This window comes from Chiloscyllium plagiosum, unplaced genomic scaffold (genome assembly GCF_037043375.1).
Source record: "Chiloscyllium plagiosum isolate Xiang-an unplaced genomic scaffold, Cpla_swu_hap1 HiC_scaffold_40, whole genome shotgun sequence".
In the NCBI taxonomy this organism is placed as follows: Eukaryota; Metazoa; Chordata; class Chondrichthyes; order Orectolobiformes; family Hemiscylliidae; genus Chiloscyllium; species Chiloscyllium plagiosum.
Genome location: NW_028270178.1, coordinates 4,615,862 through 4,640,431, shown reverse-complemented (window position 1 = coordinate 4,640,431; position 24,570 = coordinate 4,615,862). Strand labels below are relative to the sequence as shown.

General features: G+C 52.4%; 1 protein-coding gene across 4 annotated transcripts; it reads right to left on the bottom strand.

The window, feature by feature from the left end:
- Positions 1 to 5,259: 5,259 nt before the first annotated feature.
- On the bottom strand, positions 5,260 to 23,653 carry LOC122545077 (transgelin-3-like). Of its 4 annotated transcripts, none has more exons than XM_087981563.1 (5): positions 23,528 to 23,653; positions 11,510 to 11,841; positions 9,505 to 9,679; positions 8,832 to 8,934; positions 5,260 to 5,498 (listed from the first exon to the last, which is right to left on the bottom strand). In XM_087981563.1, the coding sequence occupies exons 2-5, from the start codon at positions 11,705 to 11,707 to the stop codon at positions 5,357 to 5,359; spliced, it is 618 nt and encodes a 205-aa protein (XP_087837689.1). In that variant the 5' UTR covers positions 11,708 to 11,841; positions 23,528 to 23,653; the 3' UTR covers positions 5,260 to 5,356. The 4 variants fall into 4 exon arrangements, with proteins under 4 accessions (XP_087837689.1, XP_087837691.1, XP_087837688.1 ...); XM_087981565.1 differs by having other exon boundaries at positions 11,510 to 11,742; positions 23,528 to 23,648; XM_087981562.1 differs by lacking the exon at positions 23,528 to 23,653 and adding an exon at positions 23,343 to 23,425 and having other exon boundaries at positions 11,510 to 11,742.
- Positions 23,654 to 24,570: the final 917 nt, after the last annotated feature.

Sequence of the window (24,570 nt, the reverse complement as noted above, 5' to 3'; positions counted from 1 at the left end):
TGTCTCTCAGTCCCCTCTCTCTCTCTCAGGGAGATATCTGTACACTGACTGGTGTCTCTCAGTCCCTCTCTCTCAGGGAGATATCTGTCCACTGACTGGTGTCTCTCAGTCCCCTCTCTCTCGGGGAGGTATCTGTACACTGACTGGTGTCTCTCAGTCCCCTCTCTTTCTCTCAGGGAGATATCTGTACACTGACTAGTATCTCTCAGTCCCCTCTCTCTCGGGGAGATATCTGCACACTGACTGGTGTCTCTCAGTCCCCTCTCTCTTGGGGAGATATCTGTACACTGACTGGTGTCTCTCAGTCCCCTCTCTCTCAGGGAGATATCTGTACACTGACTGGTGTCTCTCAGTCCCCTCTCTCTCTCTCTCTCTCAGGGAGATATCTGTTCACTGACTGGTGTCTCTCAGTCTCCTCTCTCTCTCTCTCTCTCAGGGAGATATCTATACACTGACTGGTCTCTCTCAGTCCCCTCTCTCTCTCTCTCTCTCAGGGAGATATCTGTACACTGACTGGTGTCTCTTAATCCCCTCTCTCTCAGGGAGATATCTGTACACTGACTGGTGTCTCTCAGTCCCCTCTCTCTCAGGGGGATATCTATACACTGACTGTTGTCTCTCAGTCCCTCTCTCTCCCTCAGGGAGATATCTGTACATTGACTGGTGTCTCTTAATCCCCTCTCTCTCAGGGAGATATCTGTACACTGACTGGTGTCTCTCAGTCCCCTCTCTCTCTCAGGGAGATATCTGTACACTGACTGGTGTCTCTCAGTCCCCTCTCTCTCAGGGAGATATCTATACACTGACTGGTGTCTCTCTGTCCTCTCTCTCTCTCTCTCTCTCAGGGAGATATCTGTACACTGACTGGTGTCTCTCAGTCCCCTCTCTCTCTCTCTCAGGGAGATATCTGTTCACTGACTGGTGTCTCTCAGTCCCCCCTCTCTCTCTCTCTCAGGGAGATATCTATACACTGACTGGTGTCTCTCAGTCCCCCCTCTCTCTCTCTCTCTCAGGGAGATATCTGTACACTGACTGGTGTCTCTCAGTCCCTCTCTCTCTCAGGGAGATATCTGTACACTGACTGGTGTCTCTCAGTCCCCTCTCTCTCAGGGAGATATCTGTACACTGACTGGTGTCTGTCAGGCCCCTCTCTCTCAGGGAGATATCTGTACACTGACTGGTGTCTCTCAGTCCATCTCTCTCGGGGAGATATCTGTACACTGACTGGTGTCTCTCAGTTCCCCCCCTCTCTCTCAGGGAGATATCTGTACACTGACTGGTGACTCTCAGTCCCCTCTCTCTCAGGGAGATATCTGTACACTGACTGGTGACTCTCAGTCCCCTCTCTCTCAGGGAGATCTCTGTACACTGACTGGTGTCTCTCAGTCCTCTCTCTCTCAGGGAGATATCTGTACACTGACTGGTGTCTCTCAGTTCCCCCCCTCTCTCTCAGGGAGATATCTGTACACTGACTGGTGACTCTCAGTCCCCTCTCTCTCTCTCTCAGGGAGATATCTGTACACTGACTGATGTCTCTCAGTCCCCTCTCTCTCTCTCAGGGAGATATCTGTACACTGACTGGTGTCTCTCAGTCCCTCTCTCTCAGGGAGATATCTGTCCACTGACTGGTGTCTCTCAGTCCCCTCTCTCTCGGGGAGGTATCTGTACACTGACTGGTGTCTCTCAGTCCCCTCTCTTTCTCTCAGGGAGATATCTGTACACTGACTAGTATCTCTCAGTCCCCTCTCTCTCGGGGAGATATCTGCACACTGACTGGTGTCTCTCAGTCCCCTCTCTCTTGGGGAGATATCTGTACACTGACTGGTGTCTCTCAGTCCCCTCTCTCTCAGGGAGCTATCTGTACACTGACTGGTGTCTCTCAGTCCCCCCTCTCTCCCTCAGGGAGATATCTGTACACTGACTGGTGTCTCTCAGTCCCCTCTCTCTCAGGGGGATATCTATACACTGACTGGTGTCTCTCAGTCCCCCCTCTCTCCCTCAGGGAGATATCTGTACACTGACTGGTGTCTCTCAGTCCCCTCTCTCTCTCAGGGAGATATCTGTACACTGACTGGTGTCTCTCAGTTCCCCCTCTCTCTCTCTCAGGGTGATATCTGTACACTGACTGGTGTCTCTCAGTCCCCTCTCTCTCTCTCTCTCTCTCTCTCTCTCTCTCAGGGAGATATCTATACACTGACTGGTGTCTCTCAGTCCCCTCTCTCTCTCAGGGAGATATCTGTACACTGACTGGTGTCTCTCAGTCCCCTCTCTCTCTCTCTCAGGGAGATATCTGTTCACTGACTGGTGTCTCTCAGTCTCCTCTCTCTCTCTCTCTCTCAGGGAGATATCTATACACTGACTGGTGTCTCTCAGTCCCCTCTCTCTCTCTCTCTCTCAGGGAGATATCTGTACACTGACTGGTGTCTCTTAATCCCCTCTCTCTCAGGGAGATATCTGTACACTGACTGGTGTCTCTCAGTCCCCTCTCTCTCAGGGGGATATCTATACACTGACTGTTGTCTCTCAGTCCCTCTCTCTCCCTCAGGGAGATATCTGTACATTGACTGGTGTCTCTTAATCCCCTCTCTCTCAGGGAGATATCTGTACACTGACTGGTGTCTCTCAGTCCCCTCTCTCTCTCAGGGAGATATCTGTACACTGACTGGTGTCTCTCAGTCCCCTCTCTCTCAGGGAGATATCTATACACTGACTGGTGTCTCTCTGTCCTCTCTCTCTCTCTCTCTCTCAGGGAGATATCTGTACACTGACTGGTGTCTCTCAGTCCCCTCTCTCTCTCTCTCAGGGAGATATCTGTTCACTGACTGGTGTCTCTCAGTCCCCCCTCTCTCTCTCTCTCAGGGAGATATCTATACACTGACTGGTGTCTCTCAGTCCCCCCTCTCTCTCTCTCTCTCAGGGAGATATCTGTACACTGACTGGTGTCTCTCAGTCCCTCTCTCTCTTAGGGAGATATCTGTACACTGACTGGTGTCTCTCAATCCCCTCTCTCTCAGGGAGATATCTGTACACTGACTGGTGTCTCTCAGTCCCTCTCTCTCTCAGGGAGATATCTGTACACTGACTGGTGTCTCTCAGTCCCCTCTCTCTCTCAGGGAGATATCTGTACACTGACTGGTGTCTCTCAGTCCCCTCTCTCTCTCTCTCTCTCAGGGAGATATCTGCACACTGACGGTGTTAGGCCTGTTGAGTCTGTCCAATCAAAGATTGACATACACTGATACATATTCCATTTTCCAGCACTTGGTCGTAACCTTGAATGTTACGACATTTGAAGTGCTCCTCCAAGTACTTCTTCAAAGTTGCGTGCAAACTAACCTCAACATCCAGCCCAGCCCAGGCAGTCTAATCCACACACCCACCTCTCTCTGAGTGACAAATCTTTCGCTCAAATTCTCTCTGATCCACTTGCCTCTCGTCTAATGACACCACCCCATTGCGGGCACTGACTCTATGATTCAGAGGAAACCGCTACCTTCTTCCGACCCTGTCAATGCCCCTCGTAATGTTATATCCTTCTGTGAGGATCCCCTCTCAGACTTGTCCGCTCCAAAGAAAACACCCCGAGCAATTCCAGCCTCTCTCCGTTACTAAAATGCTCCATCCCAGGCAGCATCCTGGTGTATCTCCCCTGTCCCTGTACAATTCCATCTCTCCTTTCGCATGGGGACCAGAAATGCATATCCCATTCTAGCTGTGGCGTCACCAGAGTCCTGTTCAGCTCCGACATCACCTCCCTGCTCTCATAATCTGTCCCCTGACTAGTAAAAGCTACTGCCCAGTATGCTCCATCCCAGCGATGGCATGGTGGCTCAATGGTTAGCACTGCTGCGTTGCAGCCTAGGGACCAGGATTTGATTCCATCTCTCCGTGTCTGCGTGGGTTTCCTCCGGGTGCACCAGTTTCCTCCCACAGTCCAAAGATGTGTAGGTTAGGGTGGATTGGCCATGCTAAATTACCCATAGTGTTCATGGATGTGCAGGTTAGGGTGGATTGGCCATGCTAAATTACCCCATAGTGTTCAGGGATGTGCAGGGTCGGGGACTGGATCTGGGTGGGTGACTCTTCAGAGGATGAGTGTGGACTTGTTGGGCCGAAGGGCCTGTATCCACACTGTCGGGATCCTGTGATCCGATGTATGCTTTCTATAGCATGCTATTAAGCTGTGGCTGTCACCCTCAGGGATGTTGTTCAGTCTGTGAGCCTTCAAGAGAAACCCATACTCACACACAGACACACACACAGATACTCACTCACACACACACAGATACTCACTCACACACACACAGATACTCACTTACACACACACAGATACACACACACACACACACACACAGATACTCACACACACACACACACACACACACACAGATACTCTCACACACACACACACACACAGACACACACACACAGATACTCACAGACACACACAGACACAGGCACACACACACACTCTCACAGACACACACACACAAACATACTCACACACAGACACACACACACACACAGACACTCGCAAACACAGACACACAGACAAACATACTCACACACAAACATGCTCACACACAGAGAGACACACACACACAGACAAACATACTCACACACAGACACGCACACAGACTCACACAGATACACACACACACACACACACAGGCGCACACAGACACAGACGCGCACACAGACACAGACACTCACACCCAGATACTCTCACACACCCAGATACTCACACACAGACACGCACACAGACTCACACAGATACACACACACACACACACACAGGCGCACACAGACACAGACGCGCACACAGACACAGACACTCACACCCAGATACTCTCACACACCCAGATACTCACACACAGACACACACACACAGACACTCACACACACCGACACAGACACACACACCCAGATACTCTCACACACCCAGATACTCACACACTGACACACACAGACACTCACACACAGACACTCACACACACCGACACAGACACACACACACAGACACTCACACACACCGACACAGACACACACACCGACACAGACACACACACATAGATACTCACACACACACAGACACTCTCTCACACAGACACTCTCACATACAGACATACACACACAGACACACACACACACACACACAGAGATACTCACAGACACACACAGATACTCACACACACACACACACAGATACTCACACACACACACACACAGAGACACACACACACACACACAGAGGCAGAATGAATATGCCATGTCTTTATTCAGTGAAGCAGACCACTTGAGCGGGGAACAAAGCAGCCCCTCCCGCGCTGTTCCATCTTCCCAGCCACCTCCCAGGTCACAATATTTGCCGGCTCAATCCCGAGGGGGTCATCCCAGCCTGGGATGCCCCCTGATTCGATCCCATCTGCAGCCCAATGATGGACTGGCCCTGTCGCATCTGCTCCTCGGTGAACGCGCGAGGATTCTGCGCCGCTTTCCTGGTCACACAGCCGGGGGGAGGGGAGGACAGAGTAAGGTGGTAAGGCTGGGTCCAAGCACAGCCCCCCCCCCTCCCCCTCCCCCCCCCCCCCCCCCCCTCCCCCCCACCGCTCTGAGCATGGACTGTCACCATTAACATAAACCAACCATCTCCTCAGCCTTGTCAACCTCCCTCTACACTGTCCCCCATCAAACACTCCCAGGACAGGGACAGCACGGGGTTAGATACAGAGTAAAGCTCCCTCTACACTGTCCCCCCCATCAAACACTCCCAGGAAAGGACAGCACGGGGTTAGATACAGAGTAAAGCTCACTCTACACTGTCCCCCCATCAAACACTCCCAGGACAGGGACAGCACAGGGTTAGATACAGAGTAAAGCTCCCTCTACACTGTCCCCCCATCAAACACTCCCAGGACAGGGACAGCACGGGGTTAGATACAGAGTAAAGCTCCCTCTACACTGTCCCCCCCATCAAACACTCCCAGGAAAGGACAGCACGGGGTTAGATACAGAGTAAAGCTCACTCTACACTGTCCCCCCATCAAACACTCCCAGGACAGGGACAGCACAGGGTTAGATACAGAGTAAAGCTCTCTCTACACTGTCCCCCATGAAAGACACCCAGGACAGGGACAGCACGGGGTTAGATACAGAGTAAAGCTCCCTCTACACTGTCCCCCCATCAAACACTCCCAGGACAGGGACAGCACGGGGTTAGATACAGAGTAAAGCTCCATCTACACTGTCCCCCATCAAACACTCCCAGGACAGGGACAGCACGGGGTTAGATACAGAGTAAAGCTCCCTCTACACTGTCCCCATCACACACTCCCAGGGACAGGGACAGCACGGGGTTAGATACAGAGTAAAGCTCTCTCTACACTGTCCCCCATCAAACACTCCCAGGACAGGGACAGCACGGGGTTAGATACAGAGTAAAGCTCCCTCTACACTGTCCCCCATCAAACACTCCCAGGACAGGGACAGCACGGGGTTAGATACAGAGTAAAGCTCCCTCTACACTGTCCCCCATCAAACACTCCAAGGACAGGGACAGCACGGGGTTAGATACAGAGTAAAGCTCCCTCTACACTGTCCCCCATCAAACACTCCCAGGACAGGGACAGCACGGGGTTAGATACAGAGTAAAGCTCCCTCTACACTGTCCCTCATCAAACACTGACAGGACAGGGACAGCACGGGGTTAGATACAGAGTAAAGCTCCCTCTACACTGTCCCCCATCAAACACTCCCAGGACATGGCCAGCACGGGGTTAGATACAGAGTAAAGCTCCCTCTACACTGTCCCCCATCACACCCTCCCAGGACAGGGACAGCACGGGGTTAGATACAGAGTAAAGCTCCCTCTACACTGTCCCCCCATCAAACACTCCCAGGACAGGGACAGCACGGGGTTAGATACAGAGTAAAGCTCCCTCTACACTGTCCCCCATCACACCCTCCCAGGACAGGGACAGCACGGGGTTAGATACAGAGTAAAGCTCCCTCTACACTGTCCCCCATCAAACACTCCCAGGACAGGGACAGCACGGGGTTAGATACAGAGTAAAGCTCCCTCTACACTGTCCCCCATCAAACGCTCCCAGGACAGGGACAGCACGGGGTTAGATACAGAGTAAAGCTCCCTCTACACTGTCCCTATCAAACACTCCCAGGACAGGGACAGCACGGGGTTAGATACAGAGTAAAGCTCCCTCTACACTGTCCCCCATCAAACACTCCCAGGGCAGGGACAGCACGGGGTTAGATACAGAGTAAAGCTCCCTCTACACTGTCCCCCATCAAACACTCCCAGGACAGGGACAGCACGGGGTTAGATGCAGAGTAAAGCTCCCTCTACACTGTCTCCCCATCAAACAATCCCAGGACAGGGACAGCACGGGGTTAGATAGAGAGTAAAGCTCCCTCTACACTGTCCCCCCATCAAACACTCCCAGAACAGGGACAGCACGGGGTTAGATACAGAGTAAAGCTCCCTCTACACTGTCTCCCCATCAAACACTCCCAGGACAGGGACAGCATTTAGGGTTAGATACAGAGTAAAGCTTCCTCTACACTGCCCCCCATCAAACACTCCCAGGACAGCGACAGCATGGGGTTAGATACAGAGTAAAGCTCACTCTACACTGTCCCCCATCAACCACTCCCCTGACAGGGACAGCACGGGGTTAGATACAGAGTAAAGCTCCCTCTACACTGTCCCCCATCAAACACTCCCAGGACAGGGACAGCATTTAGGGTTAGATACAGAGTAAAGCTCCCTCTACACTGTCCCCCATCAAACACTCCCAGGACAGGGACAGCACGGGGTTAGATACAGAGTAAAGCTCCCTCTACACTGTCCCCCATCAAACACTCCCAGGACAGGGACAGCACGGGGTTAGATACAGAGTAAAGATCCCTCTACACTGTTCCCCCATCAAACACTCCCAGGACAGGGACAGCACGGGGTTAGATACAGAGTAAAGCTCTCTCTACACTGTCCCCCATCAAACACTCCCAGGACAGGGACAGCACGGGGTTAGATACAGAGTAAAGCTCCCTCGACACTGTCCCCCATCAAACACTCCCAGGGACATGGACAGCACGGGGTTAGATACAGAGTAAAGCTCCCTCTACACTGTCCCCATCAAACACTCCCAGGACAGGGACAGCACGGGGTTAGATACAGAGTAAAGCTTCCTCGACACTGTCCCCCATCAAACACTCCCAGGACAGGGACAGCACGGGGTTAGATACAGAGTAAAGCTTCCTCTACACTGTCCCCATCAAACACTCCCAGGACAGGGACAGCACGGGGTTAGATACAGAGTAAAGCTCCCTCTACACTGTTCCCCCATCAAACACTCCCAGGACAGGGACAGCACGGGGTTAGATACAGAGTAAAGCTCTCTCTACACTGTCCCCCATCAAACACTCCCAGGACAGGGGCAGCACAGGGTTAGATACAGAGTAAAGCTCCCTCTACACTGTCCCCCATCAAACACTCCTAGGACAGGGACAGCACGGGGTTAGATACAGAGTAAAGCTCCCTCTACACTGTCCCCCATCAAACACTCCCAGGACAGGGACAGCACGGGGTTAGATACAGAGTAAAGCTCCCTCTACACTGTCCCCCATCAAACACTCCCAGGGACAGGGACAGCACGGGGTTAGATACAGAGTAAAGCTCCCTCTACACTGTCCCCCATCAAACACTCCCAGGACAGGGATAACACAGGGTTAGATACAGAGTAAAGCTCCCTCTACACTGTCCCCCATCAATCCCTCCCAGATCAGTTCCTCCTATTGCTTTCGCTGAGACTCACCGTGGGAACCAGCTCGGGTCACCCCGAAAGTAACCATCGTCCTTGGAGATTGCTTTCCCTCCGAGGGCTAGCAGAGATTGTTGAACGGCTGCTAAATTCTTAGCTGAAAGAGAGAGAGAGAGAGAACGCGAGAGGACAATCTACCATCACTTCGACTGTTACTGATCCATGTTATGGAGGAACGGGGGAGGCCATTCAGCCCCCTCTCCGTCCTGTCTACAGGAATAGCAGGAGGCCATTCAGCCCCCTCTCCAGCCTGTCCCTCAGGATCAGCAGGAGGCCATTCAGCCCATTCTCCGTTCTGTCAACAGGAACAGCCGGAGGCCAATCAACCCTTTCTTCAGCCTGTCCCGTAGGGAACGGCTGGGGACCATTCAGCCCCTTCCCCAGCCTGTCCGACAGTGATCAATAGGAGGCCATTCAGCCCCTACACCACAACCTATCCCACATGGAACAGAAGGAGGCCGTTCGGCCCCTTCCCCAGGCCCATCCCACAGGGGAGCGGGAAGAGGCTGTGCGGCCCTTCCCTGTTCCTTTCGGACCGGGCACACACGTTCAAGATGGAGGCTGTTCTGGCCCCTGGGTGTCCAGCTACCCCTACTGCCCCCCCCCCCGGCCCCGCTGGGCTCAGCTGCCCGAGGAAGGCCCCCTGGTGGAGGCGAGGGGACCTCACCTTCCCACAGGTCCACGGTCTGGAAGAGGTCAGTGGCTGTCAGCCCGTAGTCCGTGGCAGCCTTGAGGAACTGGGAGATCTGCTCCATCTGAGTGAAGGCCCTCTCAGAAGCCTGGATCCTTTTGATGGGGCGCCTCTCCGGGGGGTTCAGGCTGTTGATGAGGTGGCACAGGATCTGCACGAGAGGCGGTTACGAGAGCGGGAGGAAGCAAAGCAAAACAAAACGCCTTCGCCCTACGACGGACCTGAGGCGCTCTCTCCCCTTGCCCAGGTGGGACGCTCCCCGCAGCGTGCACCCGATGGGCCTGCTTCCACACTGCCGGGGGGGGGGGGGGGGGGGGGCGGGGGAGGGGAAAGTTCCGTGATAATCTATTGGGAACTACCATGAATTCTGCCTTCCCTCGCATCCAAGATCGCCGACAAACTCTTCTCTCCCCACCCCGGAGATTTCAAGGGAATGCCTCGAGGGCGTCTTACTCCGCAAATACGTCCTCGTTCAGCAACGCCCCCCCAATCCACCCTAACCCACACAGCCCTGAACACTATGGTGTAATTTAGCATGGCCAATCCACCCTAACCTACACATCCCTGAACACTATGGGGTAATTTAGCATGGCCAATCCACCCTAACCTGCACATCCCGGAGCACTATGGGTAATTTAGCATGGCCAATCCACCCTAACCTACACATCCCTGAGCACTATGGGTAATTTAGCATGGCCAATCCACCCTAACATGCACATCCCTGAACACTATGGGTAATTTAGCATGGCCAATCCACCCTAACCTCCACATCCCTGAACACTATGGGTAATTTAGCATGGCCAACCCACCCTAACATGCACATCCCTGAACACTATGGGGTAATTTAGCATGGCCAATCCACCCTAACCTGCACATCCCTGAACACTATGGGGTAATTTAGCATGGCCAATCCACCCTAACCTACATATCCCTGAACACTATGGGTAATTTAGCATGGCCAATCCACCCTAACCTACATATCCCTGAACACTATGGGTAATTTAGCATGGCCAATCCACCCTAACCTGCACATCCCTGAACACTATGGGGTAATTTAGCATGGCCAATCCACCCTAACCTGCACATCCCTGAACACTATGGGGTAATTTAGCACGGCCAATCCACCCTAACCTCCACATCCCTGAACACTATGGGGTAATTTAGCATGGCCAATCCACCCTAACCTGCACATCCCTGAACACTATGGGGTAATTTAGCATGGCCAATCCACCCTAACCTGCACATCCCTGAACACTATGGGTAATTTAGCATGGCCAATCCACCCTAACCTGCACATCCCTGAACACTATGGGGTAATTTAGCATAGCCAATCCACCCTAACCTGCACATCCCTGAACACTATGGGTAAGTTAGCATGGCCAATCCACCCTAACCTACACATCCCTGAACACTATGGGGTAATTTAGCATAGCCAATCCACCCTAACCTACACATCCCTGAACACTATGGGGTAATTTAGCATAGCCAATCCACCCTAACCTACACATCCCTGAACACTATGGGTAATTTAGCATGACCATTCCACCCTAACCTACACATCCCTGAACACTATGGGGTAATTTAGCATAGCCAATCCACCCTAACCTACACATCCCTGAACACTATGGGGTAATTTAGCATGGCCAATCCACCCTAACCTACACATCCCTGAACACTATGGGGTAATTTAGCATGGCCAATCCACCCTAACCTGCACATCCCTGAACACTATGGGGTAATTTAGCATGGCCAATCCACCCTAACCTACACATCCCTGAACACTATGGGGTAATTTAGCATGGACAATCCACCCTAACCTACACATCCCTGAACACTATGGGGTAATTTAGCATGGCCAATCCACCCTAACCTGCACATCCCTTTTCGCGAGTCCACCATGGCCTTCCTCTCTCGAGACCCGACCGCCCTTTCCTGACTTCGGATGGGGGTAAGTTGACTGGGAGGAGGCGTTGCGACTCACCGACCCGTCCTTCAGCCACTGGTGGAAGGCGGACTTGCCGCTCGGCGGTTGCTGGAGATCCTTCCCCCCTGGAATCGCGCCGTTGCACTGAATCAGTATCCAGCGGACCAGCAGTCCCTCCAGCTCCCCATCATACTTCTGGTCGATCTTCTGCTGCACCTGCCGGCTGAATCCGTACTTGGGGCCCTGGTTAGCCATGGTTCCCTTGGCGACGAGGCCTGGGTGGGTGTGAGCTGCGGAAGGCAGCAAGGAAGGTTAGTGGAGCCTGGGCGAGTGGGCCTAGCTTGGAGGCAGCTCGGCAACGGAGGCTTCGGGACAAGGCAGAGAGGCTGCTGGGAAGGGAGCAAAGACACGGCACATTCATCAGACGGCAGTAAGAGGTATATTCCAGAATCATAGTGTTTCAGATATCCAGCATCCACAATATTTCACTGTGGACTCTTTCAGAGTCACAGAGACGTGCAGCACGGAAACAGACCCTTCGGCCCAACCCGTCCATGCCGACCAGATATCCCAACCCAACCTTGTCCCACCTGCCAGCACCTGGCCCATATCCCTCCAAACCCTTCCTATCCATATACCCATCCAGATGCCTCTTAAATGCTGTAATTGTACCAGCCCCCACCACATCCTCTGGCAGCTCATTCCATATACGTACCACCCTCTGGGTGAAAAGGTTGCCCCTTAGGTCTCTTTTATATCTTTCCCCTCTCACCCTAAACCTATGCCCCTCTAGTTCTGGACTCCCCCACCCCAGGGGAAAAGACTTTGTCTATTTATCCTATCCATGCTCCTCATGATTTTATAAACCCGATAAGGTCACCCCTCAGCCCCCGACGCTCCAGGGAAAACAGCCCCAGCCTGTTCAGCCTCTCCCTGTAGCTCAGACCCTCCAACCCTGGCAACATCCTTGTAAATCTTTTCTGAACCCTTTCAAGTTTCACAACATCTTTCCGATAGGAAGGAGACCAGAATTCCACGCAATATTCCAACAGTGGCCTAACCAATGTCCTGTACAGCCTCAACATGACCTCCCAACTCCTGTACTCAATACTCTGACCAATAAAGGAAAGCATACCAAACGCCGCCTTCACTATCCTATCTACCTGCGACTCCACTTTCAAGGAGCTATGAACCTGCACTCCAAGGTCTCTCTGTTCGTTATAAATCGACTAAAGTCTAGTAACTTTTTAAAGAATTCCTGAATCCCAACATACTAGATCCAATAGTTTTCCTTTATCGATCCTGCTTGTAATTCCTGAAAGATTTGCAGCACGTTTATCATCTTTACCCCAAATGAATCCATGCTGACTTGTGCTCAATCTTATTATGTAATTCGACATTTTTGTCTCCATCAGCCTTTCGAATCGACACTGACATTTGACCGAGAACAGATAATAACATCGACCTGTTATTTTTCGCCTCTCCCTTTTCAAATAAAGGTGTTACATTGGCAGTTTTCCAATTCTCTACCTCTCCTGAGAGTTAGATACAACTTTATATCCACAGTAGTGCTCCTCTACACTGTCCCCATCAAACACTCCCAGGACAGGGACAGCACGGGGTTAGATACAGAGTAAAGATTCCTCTACACTGTCCCCCATCAAACACTCCCAGGACAGGGACAGCACAGGGTTAGATACAGAGTAAAGCTCCCTCTACACTGTCCCCCATCAAACACTCCCAGGACAGGGACAGCACGGGGTTAGATACAGAGTAAAGCTCCATCTACACTGTCCCCATCAAACACTCCCAGGACAGGGACAGCACGGGGTTAGATACAGAGTAAAGATTCCTCTACACTGTCCCCCATCAAACACTCCCAGGGACAGGGACAGCACGGGGTTAGATACAGAGTAAAGCTCCCTCTACACTGTCCCCCCATCAAACACTCCCAGGACAGGGTCAGCACGGGGTTAGATACAGAGTAAAGCTCCCTCGACACTGTCCCCATCAAACACTCCCAGGACAGGGACAGCACGGGGTTAGATACAGAGTAAAGCTCTCTCTACACTGTCCCCCCATCAAACACTCCCAGGACAGGGACAGCACGGGGTTAGATACAGAGTAAAGCTCCCTCTACACTGTCCCCCATCATACACCCTCAGGACAGGGACAGCACGGGGTTAGATACAGAGTAAGGCTCCCTCTACACTGTCCCCCATCATACACCCTCAGGACAGGGACAGTACGGGGTTAGGTACAGAGTAAAGCTCCCTCTACACTGTCCCCCATCAAACACTCCCAGGACAGGGACAGCACAGGGTTAGATACAGAGTAAAGCTCCCTCTACACTGTCCCCCATCAAACACTCCCAGGACAGGGTCAGCACGGGGTTAGATACAGAGTAAAGCTCCCTCTACACTGTCCCCCATCAAACACTCCCAGGACAGGGACAGCACGGGGTTAGATACAGAGTAAAGCTCCCTCGACACTGTCCCCATCAAACACTCCCAGGACAGGGACAGCACGGGGTTAGATACAGAGTAAAGCTCCCTCTACACTGTCCCTCATCAAACACTCCCAGGACAGGGACAGCACGGGATTAGATACAGAGTAAAGAGGCTCCCTCTACACTGTCCCCCATCAAACACTCCCAGGACAGGGACAGCACGGGGTTAGATACAGAGTAAAGCTCCATCTACACTGTCCCCCATCAAACACTCCCAGGACAGGGACAGCACGGGGTTAGATACAGAGTAAAGCTCCCTCTACACTGTCCCCCATCAAACACTCCCAGGACAGGGACAGCACGGGGTTAGATACAGAGTAAAGCTCCCTCTACACTGTCCTCCATCAAACACTCCCAGGACAGGGACAGCACGGGGTTAGATACAGAGTAAAGCTCCCTCTACACTGTCCCCCCATCAAACACTCCCAGGACAGGGACTGCACAGGGTTAGATACAGAGTAAAGCTCCCTCTACACTGTCCCCCATCAAACACTCCCAGGACAGGGACAGCACTGGGTTAGATACAGAGTAAAGCTCCCTCTACATTGTCCCCCATCAAACATTCCCAGGGACAGGGACAGCACAGGATTAGATACAGAGTAAAGCTCCCTCTACACTGCCCCCATCAAACACTCCCAGGACAGGGACAGCACAGGGTTAGATACAGAGTAAAGCCCCCTCTACACTTCCCCCATCAAACACTCCCAGGACAGGGACAGCACGGAGTTAGATACAGAGTAAAGCTCCCTCTACACTGTCCCCCATCAAACACTCCCAGGACAGGGACAGCATGGGGTTAGATACAGAGTAAAGCTCCCTCTACACTATCCCCATCAAACACTCCCAGGAATGGGACAGCACGGGGTTAGATACAGAGTAAAGCTCCCTCTACACTGTCCCCCCATCAAACACTCCCAGGACAGGGACAGCACAGGGTTAGATACAGAGTAAAGCTCCCGCGACACTGTCCCCATCAAACACTCCCAGGACAGGGACAGCACGGGGTTAGATACAGAGTAAAGCTCCCTCTACACTGTCCCCATCAAACACTCCCAGGACAGGGACAGCACGGGGTTAGATACAGAGTAAAGATTCCTCTACACTGTCCCCATCAAACACTCCCAGGACAGGGTCAGCACGGGGTTAGATACAGAGTAAAGCTCCCTCTACACTGTCCCCCATCAAACACTCCCAGGACAGGGTCAGCACGGGGTTAGGTAGAGAGTAAAGCTCCCTCTACACTGTCCCCCATCAAACACTCCCAGGACAGGGACAGCACGGGGTTAGATACAGAGTAAAGCTCCCTCTACACTGTCCCCATCAAACACTCCCAGGACAGGGACAGCACGGGGTTAGATACAGAGTAAAGATTCCTCTACACTGTCCCCATCAAACCCTCCCAGGACAGGGACAGCACGGGGTTAGATACAGAGTAAAGCTCCTCTACACTGTCCCCCATCAAACACTCCCAGGACAGGGTCAGCACGGGGTTAGATACAGAGTAAAGCTCCCTCTACACTGTCCCCCATCAAACACTCCCAGGACAGGGACAGCACAGGGTTAGATACAGAGTAAAGCTCCCTCTACACTGTCCCCCATCAAACACTCCCAGGACAGGGACAGCACAGGGTTAGATACAGAGTAAAGCTCCTCTACACTGTCCCCCATCAAACACTCCCAGGACAGGGTCAGCACGGGGTTAGATACAGAGTAAAGCTCCCTCTACACTGTCCCCCCATCAAACACTCCCAGGACAGGAACAGCACAGGGTTAGATACAGAGTTACGCTCCCTCGACACTGTCCCCATCAAACACTCCCAGGACAGGGACAGCACAGGGTTAGATACAGAGTAAAGCTCCCTCTACACTGTCCCCCCATCAAACACTCCCAGGACAGGGACTGCACGGGGTTAGATACAGAGTAAAGCTCTCTCTACATTGTCCCCCATCAAACACTCCCAGGTCAGGGACAGCACGGGGTTAGATACAGAGTAAAGCTCCCTCTACACTGTCCCCCCATCAAACACTCCCAGGACAGGGACTGCACAGGGTTAGATACAGAGTAAAGCTCCCTCTACACTGTCCCCCATCAAACACTCCCAGGACAGGGACAGCACAGGGTTAGATACAGAGTAAAGCTCCCTCTACATTGTCCCCCATCAAACATTCCCAGGGACAGGGACAGCACAGGATTAGATACAGAGTAAAGCTCCCTCTACACTTCCCCCATCAAACACTCCCAGGACAGGGACAGCACAGGGTTAGATACAGAGTAAAGCTCCCTCTACACTTCCCCCATCAAACACTCCCAGGACAGGGACAGCACGGAGTTAGATAGAGTGTAAAGCTCCCTCTACACTGTCCCCCATCAAACACTCCCAGGACAGGGTCAGCACGGGGTTAGATACAGAGTAAAGCTCCCTCTACACTGTCCCCCATCAAACACTCCCAGGACAGGGACTGCACAGGGTTAGATACAGAGTAAAGCTCCCTCTACACTGTCCCCCATCAAACACTCCCAGGACAGGGACAGCACTGAGTTAGATACAGAGTAAAGCTCCCTCTACATTGTCCCCCATCAAACATTCCCAGGGACAGGGACAGCACAGGATTAGATACAGAGTAAAGCTCCCTCTACACTTCCCCCATCAAACACTCCCAGGACAGGGACAGCACAGGGTTAGATACAGAGTAAAGCTCCCTCTACACTTCCCCCATCAAACACTCCCAGGACAGGGACAGCACGGAGTTAGATAGAGAGTAAAGCTCCCTCTACACTGTCCCCCATCAAACGCTCCCAGGACAGGGACAGCATGGGGTTAGATACAGAGTAAAGCTCCCTCTACACTGTCCCCATCAAACACTCCCAGGAATGGGACAGCACGGGGTTAGATACAGAGTAAAGCTCCCTCTACACTGTCCCCATCAAACACTCCCAGGACAGGGACAGCACAGGGTTAGATACAGAGTAAAGATCCCTCTACACTGTCTCCCATCAAACACTCCCAGGACAGGGACAGCACGGGGTTAGATACAGAGTAAAGCTCCCTCTACACTGTCCCCCCATCAAACACTCCCAGGACAGGGACAGCACGGTGTTTGATACAGAGTAAAGCTCTCTCTACACTGTCCCCCATCAAACCCTCCCAGGACAGGGACAGTACGGGGTTAGATACAGAGTAAAGCTCCCTCTATACTGTCCCCCATCAAACACTCCCAGCACAGGGACAGCACGGGGTTAGATACAGAGTAAAGCTCCCTCTACACTGTCCCCCATCAAACACTCCCAGGACACGGACAGCACGGGGTTAGATACAGAGTAAAGCTCCCTCTACACTGTCCCCCCATCAAACACTCCCAGAACAGGGACAGCACAGGGTTAGATACAGAGTAAAGCTCCATCTACACTGTCCCCCCATCAAACACTCCCAGAACAGGGACAGCACAGGGTTAGATACAGAGTAAAGCTCCCTCTACACTGGCCCCCATCAAACACTCCCAGGACAGGGACAGCACGGGGTTAGATAGAGAGTAAAGCTCTCTCTACACTGTCCCCCCATCAAACACTCCCAGGACAGGGACAGCACGGGGTTAGATACAGAGTAAAGCTCCCTCTACACTGTCCCCCCATCAAACACTCCCAGGACAGGGACAGCACGGGGTTAGATACAGAGTAAAGCTCCCTCTACACTGTCCCCCATCAAACACTCCCAGGACAGGGACAGCACGGGGTTAGATACAGAGTAAAGCTCCCTCTACACTGTCCCCCATCAAACACTCCCAGGACAGGGACAGCACGGGGTTAGATACAGAGTAAAGCTCCCTCAACACTGTCCCCCATCAAACCCTCCCAGGACAGGGACAGCACGGGGTTAGATGCAGAGTAAAGCTCCCTCTACACTGTGCCCCATCAAACACTCCCAGGACAGGGACAGCACGGGGTTAGATAGAGAGTAAAGCTCTCTCTACACTGTCCCCCCATCAAACACTCCCAGGACAGGGACAGCACGGGGTTAGATACAGAGTAAAGCTCCCTCTACACTGTCCCCCCATCAAACACTCCCAGGACAGGGACAGCACGGGGTTAGATACAGAGTAAAGCTCCCTCTACACTGTCCCCCATCAAACACTCCCAGGACAGGGACAGCACGGGGTTCGATACAGAGTAAAGCTCCCTCTACACTGTCCCCCCATCAAACACTCCCAGGACAGGGACAGCACGGGGTTAGATACAGAGTAAAGCTCCCTCAACACTGTCCCCCATCAAACCCTCCCAGGACAGGGACAGCACGGGGTTAGATGCAGAGTAAAGCTCCTTCTACACTGTGCCCCATCAAACACTCCCAGGACAGGGACAGCACGGGGTTAGATAGAGAGTAAAGCTCTCTCTACACTGTCCCCCCATCAAACACTCCCAGGACAGGGACAGCACGGGGTTAGATACAGAGTAAAGCTCCCTCTACACTGTCCCCCATCAAACCCTCCCAGGACAGGGACAGCACGGGGTTAGATGCAGAGTAAAGCTCCCTCTACACTGTGCCCCATCAAACACTCCCAGGACAGGGACAGCACGGGGTTAGATAGAGAGTAAAGCTCTCTCTACACTGTCCCCCCATCAAACACTCCCAGGACAGGGACAGCACGGGGTTAGATACAGAGTAAAGCTCCCTCTACACTGTCCCCCCATCAAACACTCCCAGAACAGGGACAGCACGGGGTTAGATACAGAGTAAAGAGGCTCCCTCTGCACTGTCCCCCCGCCGACCACTCCTAGGGTCTGGGACGCCACGGGGTTAGATACAGAGTAAAGCTCTCTCTACACTGTGCCCCACCAAACACTCCCAGGACAGGGACAGCACGGGGTTAGATGCAGAGTAAAGCTCCCTCTACACTGTCTCCCTATCGAACACTCCCAGCACAGGGACAGCACGGGGTTAGATCCAGAGTAAAGCTCCCTCTACACTGTCCCCCATCAAACACTCCCAGGACAGGGACAGCACGGGGTTAGATACAGAGTAAAGCTCCCTCTACACTGTCCCCCCATCAAACACTCCCAGAACAGGGACAGCACGGGGTTAGATACAGAGTAAAGCTCCCTCTACACTGGCCCCCATCAAACACTCCCAGGACAGGGACAGCACGGGGTTAGATACAGAGTAAAGCTCCCTCTACACTGTCCCCCCATCAAACACTCCCAGGACAGGGACAGCATGGGGTTAGATACAGAGTAAAGCTCCCTCTACACTGTCCCCCATTAAACACTCCCAGGACAGGGACAGCACGGGGCTAGATACAGAGTAAAGCTCCCTCTACACTGTCCCCCATCAAACACTCCCAGGACAGGGACAGCGCGGGGTTAGATACAGAGTAAAGCTCCCTCTACACTGTCCCCCATCAAACACTCCCAGGACAGGGACAGCACGGGGTTAGATACAGAGTAAAGCTCCCTCTACACTGTCCCCCATCAAACACTCCCAGGACAGGGACAGCACGGGGTTAGATACAGAGTAAAGCTCCCTCAACACTGTCCCCCATCAAACACTCCCAGGACAGGGACAGCACGGGGTTAGATGCAGAGTAAAGCTTCCTCTACACTGTCTCCCTATCGAACACTCCCAGGACAGGGACAGCGCGGGGTTAGATACAGAGTAAAGAGGCTCCCTCTGCACTGTCCCCCCGCCGACCACTCCTAGGGTCTGGGACGCCACGGGGTTAGATACAGAGTAAAGCTCTCTCTACACTGTGCCCCACCAAACACTCCCAGGACAGCGACAGCACGGGGTTAGATACAGAGTAAAGCTCCCTCTACACTGTCCCCCATCAAACACTCCCAGGACAGGGACAGCACGGGGTTAGATACAGAGTAAAGCTCCCTCTACACTGTCCCCCATCAAACACTCCCAGGACAGGGACAGCACGGGGTTAGATACAGAGTAAAGCTCCCTCTACACTGTCCCCCATCAAACACTCCCAGGACAGGGACAGCACGCTGTTGGACTCAGCAGGATGGTGCCTACTGGTACATGACGGATGTGTTACTGAAAGGTGGAGTTCCAGATTTTGTGATGGAGGTTGGGATTGACTCAATCCTCTAAGTTCGTTGAAATGAGAGCCAGTGTGAAAGCGGTGAGTCACTGACTGTGAGCCCTCGGTGTGGTTTCACTGTGAGCTCTCCCTGTGCGGTGTTCGTAAGGCCCAGGGCTTCCCCTGGTGACAGCACACAGACAGTTTGTTCCCAAGCAGCAGCAACAACACTCTGCACTGGGAACTTGGTGGGCTCAGGGACTGGTTAGGAAGGATAAAAGAGGTTTCACTGATTTCAACACCATTCAGAGAGAGATCAGGCCAGGTCGACTGTGAGAGAGAGAGAGAGAGAGAGAGACAGACAGAGAGAGACAGAGTCAGAAACAGAGAAATATCAGTCCAAAGATGTGCAGGTCAGGTGAATTGGCCATGCTAAATTGCTCATAGTGTTCGGTGCATTAGTCAGAGGGAACTGGGTCTGAGTGGGTTACTCTTTGGAGGGTCAGTGTGGACTGGTTGGACCAAAAGGCCTGTTTCCACACTGTAGGGAATCTAATCTAATCTAATCAGGACTGAGAGAGAGAGAGAGAGAGAGACAGAGAGAGAGATCAGGATAAATATAGAGAGAGAGCTATCAGGACAGATAGAGAGAGAGAAATATCGGGACAGATAGACAGGAGAGAGAGAGATCAGGACAGGTAGACTGAAAGAGAGAGAGAGAGAGAGAGATCAGGACAGATAGAGAGAGAGAAATATCGGGACAGATAGACAGAGAGAGAGAGATCTGGACAGGTAGACTGAAAGAGAGAGAGAGAGAGATCAGGACAGATAGAGAGAGAGAAATATCGGGACAGATAGACAGAAGAGAGAGATCGGGACAGGTAGACTGAAAGAGAGAGAGAGAGAGATCAGGACAGATAGAGAGAGAGAAATATCGGGACAGATGGACAGAGAGAGAGAGAGAGATCGGGACAGGTAGACTGAAAGAGAGAGAGATATCAGGACAGATAGAGAGAGAGAAATATCGGGGACAGATAGACAGAGAGAGAGAGAGATCGGGACAGGTAGACTGAAAGAGAGAGAGAGAGATCAGGACAGATAGAGAGAGAGAAATATCGGGACAGATGGACAGAGAGAGAGAGAGATCGGGACAGGTAGACTGAAAGAGAGAGAGATATCAGGACAGATAGAGAGAGAGAAATATCGGGGACAGATGGACAGAGAGAGAGAGAGATCGGGACAGGTAGACTGAAAGAGAGAGAGAGAGATCAGGACAGATAGAGAGAGAGAAATATCGGGACAGATGGACAGAGAGAGAGAGAGAGATCGGGACAGGTAGACTGAAAGAGAGAGAGATATCAGGACAGATAGAGAGAGAGAAATATCGGGGACAGATAGACAGAGAGAGAGAGAGATCGGGACAGGTAGACTGAAAGAGAGAGAGAGAGATCAAGACAGATAGAGAGAGAGAGAAATATCGGGACAGATGGACAGAGAGAGAGAGATCGGGACAGGTAGACTGAAAGAGAGAGAGAGAGAGATCAGGACAGATAGAGAGAGAGAAATATCGGGACAGATAGACAGGAGAGAGAGAGATCAGGACAGGTAGACTGAAAGAGAGAGAGAGAGAGAGATCAGGACAGATAGAGAGAGAGAAATATCGGGACAGATGGACAGAGAGAGAGAGATCGGGACAGATAGAGAGAGAGAAATATCGGGGACAGATAGACAGAGAGAGAGAGAGATCGGGACAGATAGACTGAAAGAGAGAGAGAGAGATCAGGACAGATAGAGAGAGAGAGAAATATCGGGACAGATGGACAGAGAGAGAGAGAGATCGGGACAGGTAGACTGAAAGAGAGAGAGAGAGATCAGGACAGATAGAGAGAGAGAAATATCGGGGACAGATAGACAGAGAGAGAGAGAGATCGGGACAGATAGACTGAAAGAGAGAGAGAGAGATCAGGACAGATAGAGAGAGAGAGAAATATCGGGACAGATGGACAGAGAGAGAGAGAGATCGGGACAGGTAGACTGAAAGAGAGAGAGATATCAGGACAGATAGAGAGAGAGAAATATCGGGGACAGATAGACAGAGAGAGAGAGAGATCGGGACAGATAGACTGAAAGAGAGAGAGAGAGATCAGGACAGATAGAGAGAGAGAGAAATATCGGGACAGATGGACAGAGAGAGAGAGAGAGATCGGGACAGGTAGACTGAAAGAGAGAGAGAGAGATCAGGACAGATAGAGAGAGAGAAATATCGGGACAGATGGACAGAGAGAGAGAGAGAGAGATCGGGACAGGTAGACTGAAAGAGAGAGAGAGATCAGGACAGATAGAGAGAGAGAAATATCGGGGACAGATAGACAGAGAGAGAGAGAGATCGGGACAGATAGACTGAAAGAGAGAGAGAGAGATCAGGAGAGGTAGACTAAGAGAGAGAGAGATATCAGGAGAGGTAGACTGAGAGAGAGAGATATCAGGAGAGGTAGACAGAGAGAGATCAGGAAAGATAGACAGAGAGAGAGATCAGGAGAGGTAGACTAAGAGAGAGAGAGATATCAGGAGAGGTAGACAGAGAGAGATCAGGAAAGATAGACAGAGAGAGAGATCAGGAGAGGTAGACTGAGAGAGACAGAACTTAGGATATTGGGAGAGAAAGTGTTAAGGAGAGATAGACTGAGAGAGAGGTGTGGATGGGGTGCATGGTGAGAAAATGTAAGAGAGTGACAATGGGATACAAGTAGAGAAAGGCAGGCAGAACAATATGAGAGATGGAGGGATGGAGACAGAGGGAGGGATGGAGGGAGGGGGTGACTGGAAAGGGTGTACAAAGATAGGGAAAAGAGAGAAACCGAGAAAGGGAGAGAGATATATACAACAACAGGTAAGTACTGAGTGAGCAATACTGAGACAGACACAGAGAGGGAGACAAACTGTGTGTGTGTCTGAGAGAGAGACTGTGAGACAGAGAGATAGAAACAGAACAGGAGGGAGGGAGGGAGAGAGACTGCGTGTGTGAGAGGGAGAGACAGAGGGGGAGGAACAGAGAAAGACAGACAGAGACAGAGAGGAAAAGGAACATAGAGAGTGGGAGAGAGACAGACAGAGAGAAAGAGGTGGAAACACAGAGGGGGGAAGAGAGAGAGACAGTGAGACCGAGAGAGAAAGAGAGGGAGAGAATGTGAGAGGTAGTGAGACAGAGAGACAGACACAGAGGGGAGAGAGAGAGAGACACAGAGAGAGAAAGGGAGAGGGAGCAGACAGAGAGTGAGAGAGACTGTAAGGGAGAGAGAAAGAGACAGTGAGAGAGAGAGAGCGCGCGAGAGAGACGGAGAGAGATTGAGTCCTCACCTTTAACCCACATGGAAGCAAGTTTTTCTTTAGCCAGGAGTGAGTTTGTCAGGAATCGAAAGCTGAAAAGTCCAGGGACAGAGTGGAAGCTGTGGGATCAGACCACAGTTAGCTGTGGGGTGGGGGGGGGGGGGGGGACAGGACAGTGAAATGAGGAGAAAGTGACAGCAGAGTTCAGATCTTACCTGTAACACAGCAAGATTCGGAAAACTTTCAGTTCACTTCCTGAATTTCACAAGAGGAACAGGTTCAGTGTGAGAGGGCAGGGCAAGCATAGAGTGAGTGAGTGAGACAGAGAGAGAGAGAGAGAAGGAGGGAGGGAGAGAGGGCGGGAGGAGGATCATGGATAGTGGAGGGCAGGAGAGAGAGAGAGACGAGAGAGATGTAGTGGAGGGGGGGATGAGGAGGGCCAGAGAGAGGGGAGGGGATGGGGACGGGGGGGGGGGGGGGGGAGAGGGGGGAGGGAGGGAGGGGAGAGGGGGAAGGAGGTGAGAGGGGAGGGAGGGGAGAGGGGGAGGGGGAAGAGGGGATGGGGGAAGAGAGGGGAGGGGGAAGACAGGGGAGGGGAAAGGGGGGAGAGGGGGGAAGGGGGAGAGGGGTGAAGAGAGGGGAAGGGGAGGGGGGAAGAAAGGGGAAGGGGAGGGGGAAAAAAAGGGGAAGGGGCAGAGGAGAGGTGAGGGAGGAGGGGAGAGGGAGAAGGATAGAGGAGAGTAGGTTGGGATGGAGGAGGAGAATACAGAAAACAAAAACAAAGATAAATTTACAGCCCAGGAACAGGTCTAAACCTATCATCCAATAGAAACAGACCCTTCGGCCCAACCCGTCCATGGCGACCAGATATCCCAACCCACTCTAGTCCCACCTGCCAGCACCCGGCCCATATCCCTCCAAACCCTTCCTATTCATATACCCATCCAGATGGCTGTGGTTAGTACCACTGCCTCCCAGCACCAGGGACCCGGGTTCGATTCCAGCCTTGGGGTGGCTGTCTGTAGAGTTTGCACGTTCTCCCCTGTGTGGGTTTCCTCCGGGTGCTCCGGTTTCCTCCCACAGTCCAAGGATGTGCAGGTTAGGGTGGATTGGCCATGGTAAATTACCCATAGTGTTCAGGGATGTGCAGGTTAGGGTGGATTGGCCATGGTAAATTACCCATAGTGTTCAGGGATGTGCAGGTTAGGGTGGATTGGCCATGCTAAATTACCCATAGTGCTCAGGGATGTGCAGGTTA

Bases quoted from the DNA above. Each gene is read 5' to 3' on its own strand.
- LOC122545077 (XM_087981562.1), bottom strand. The intron at 8,935-9,504 runs GTGAGGTCCCCT...TCTCTCTTTCAG, and splicing joins GACCGTGGACCTGTGGGAAG to CTAAGAATTTAGCAGCCGTT. The intron at 5,499-8,831 runs GTGAGTCTCAGC...CTGTGTGACCAG, and splicing joins GACCCGAGCTGGTTCCCACG to GAAAGCGGCGCAGAATCCTC.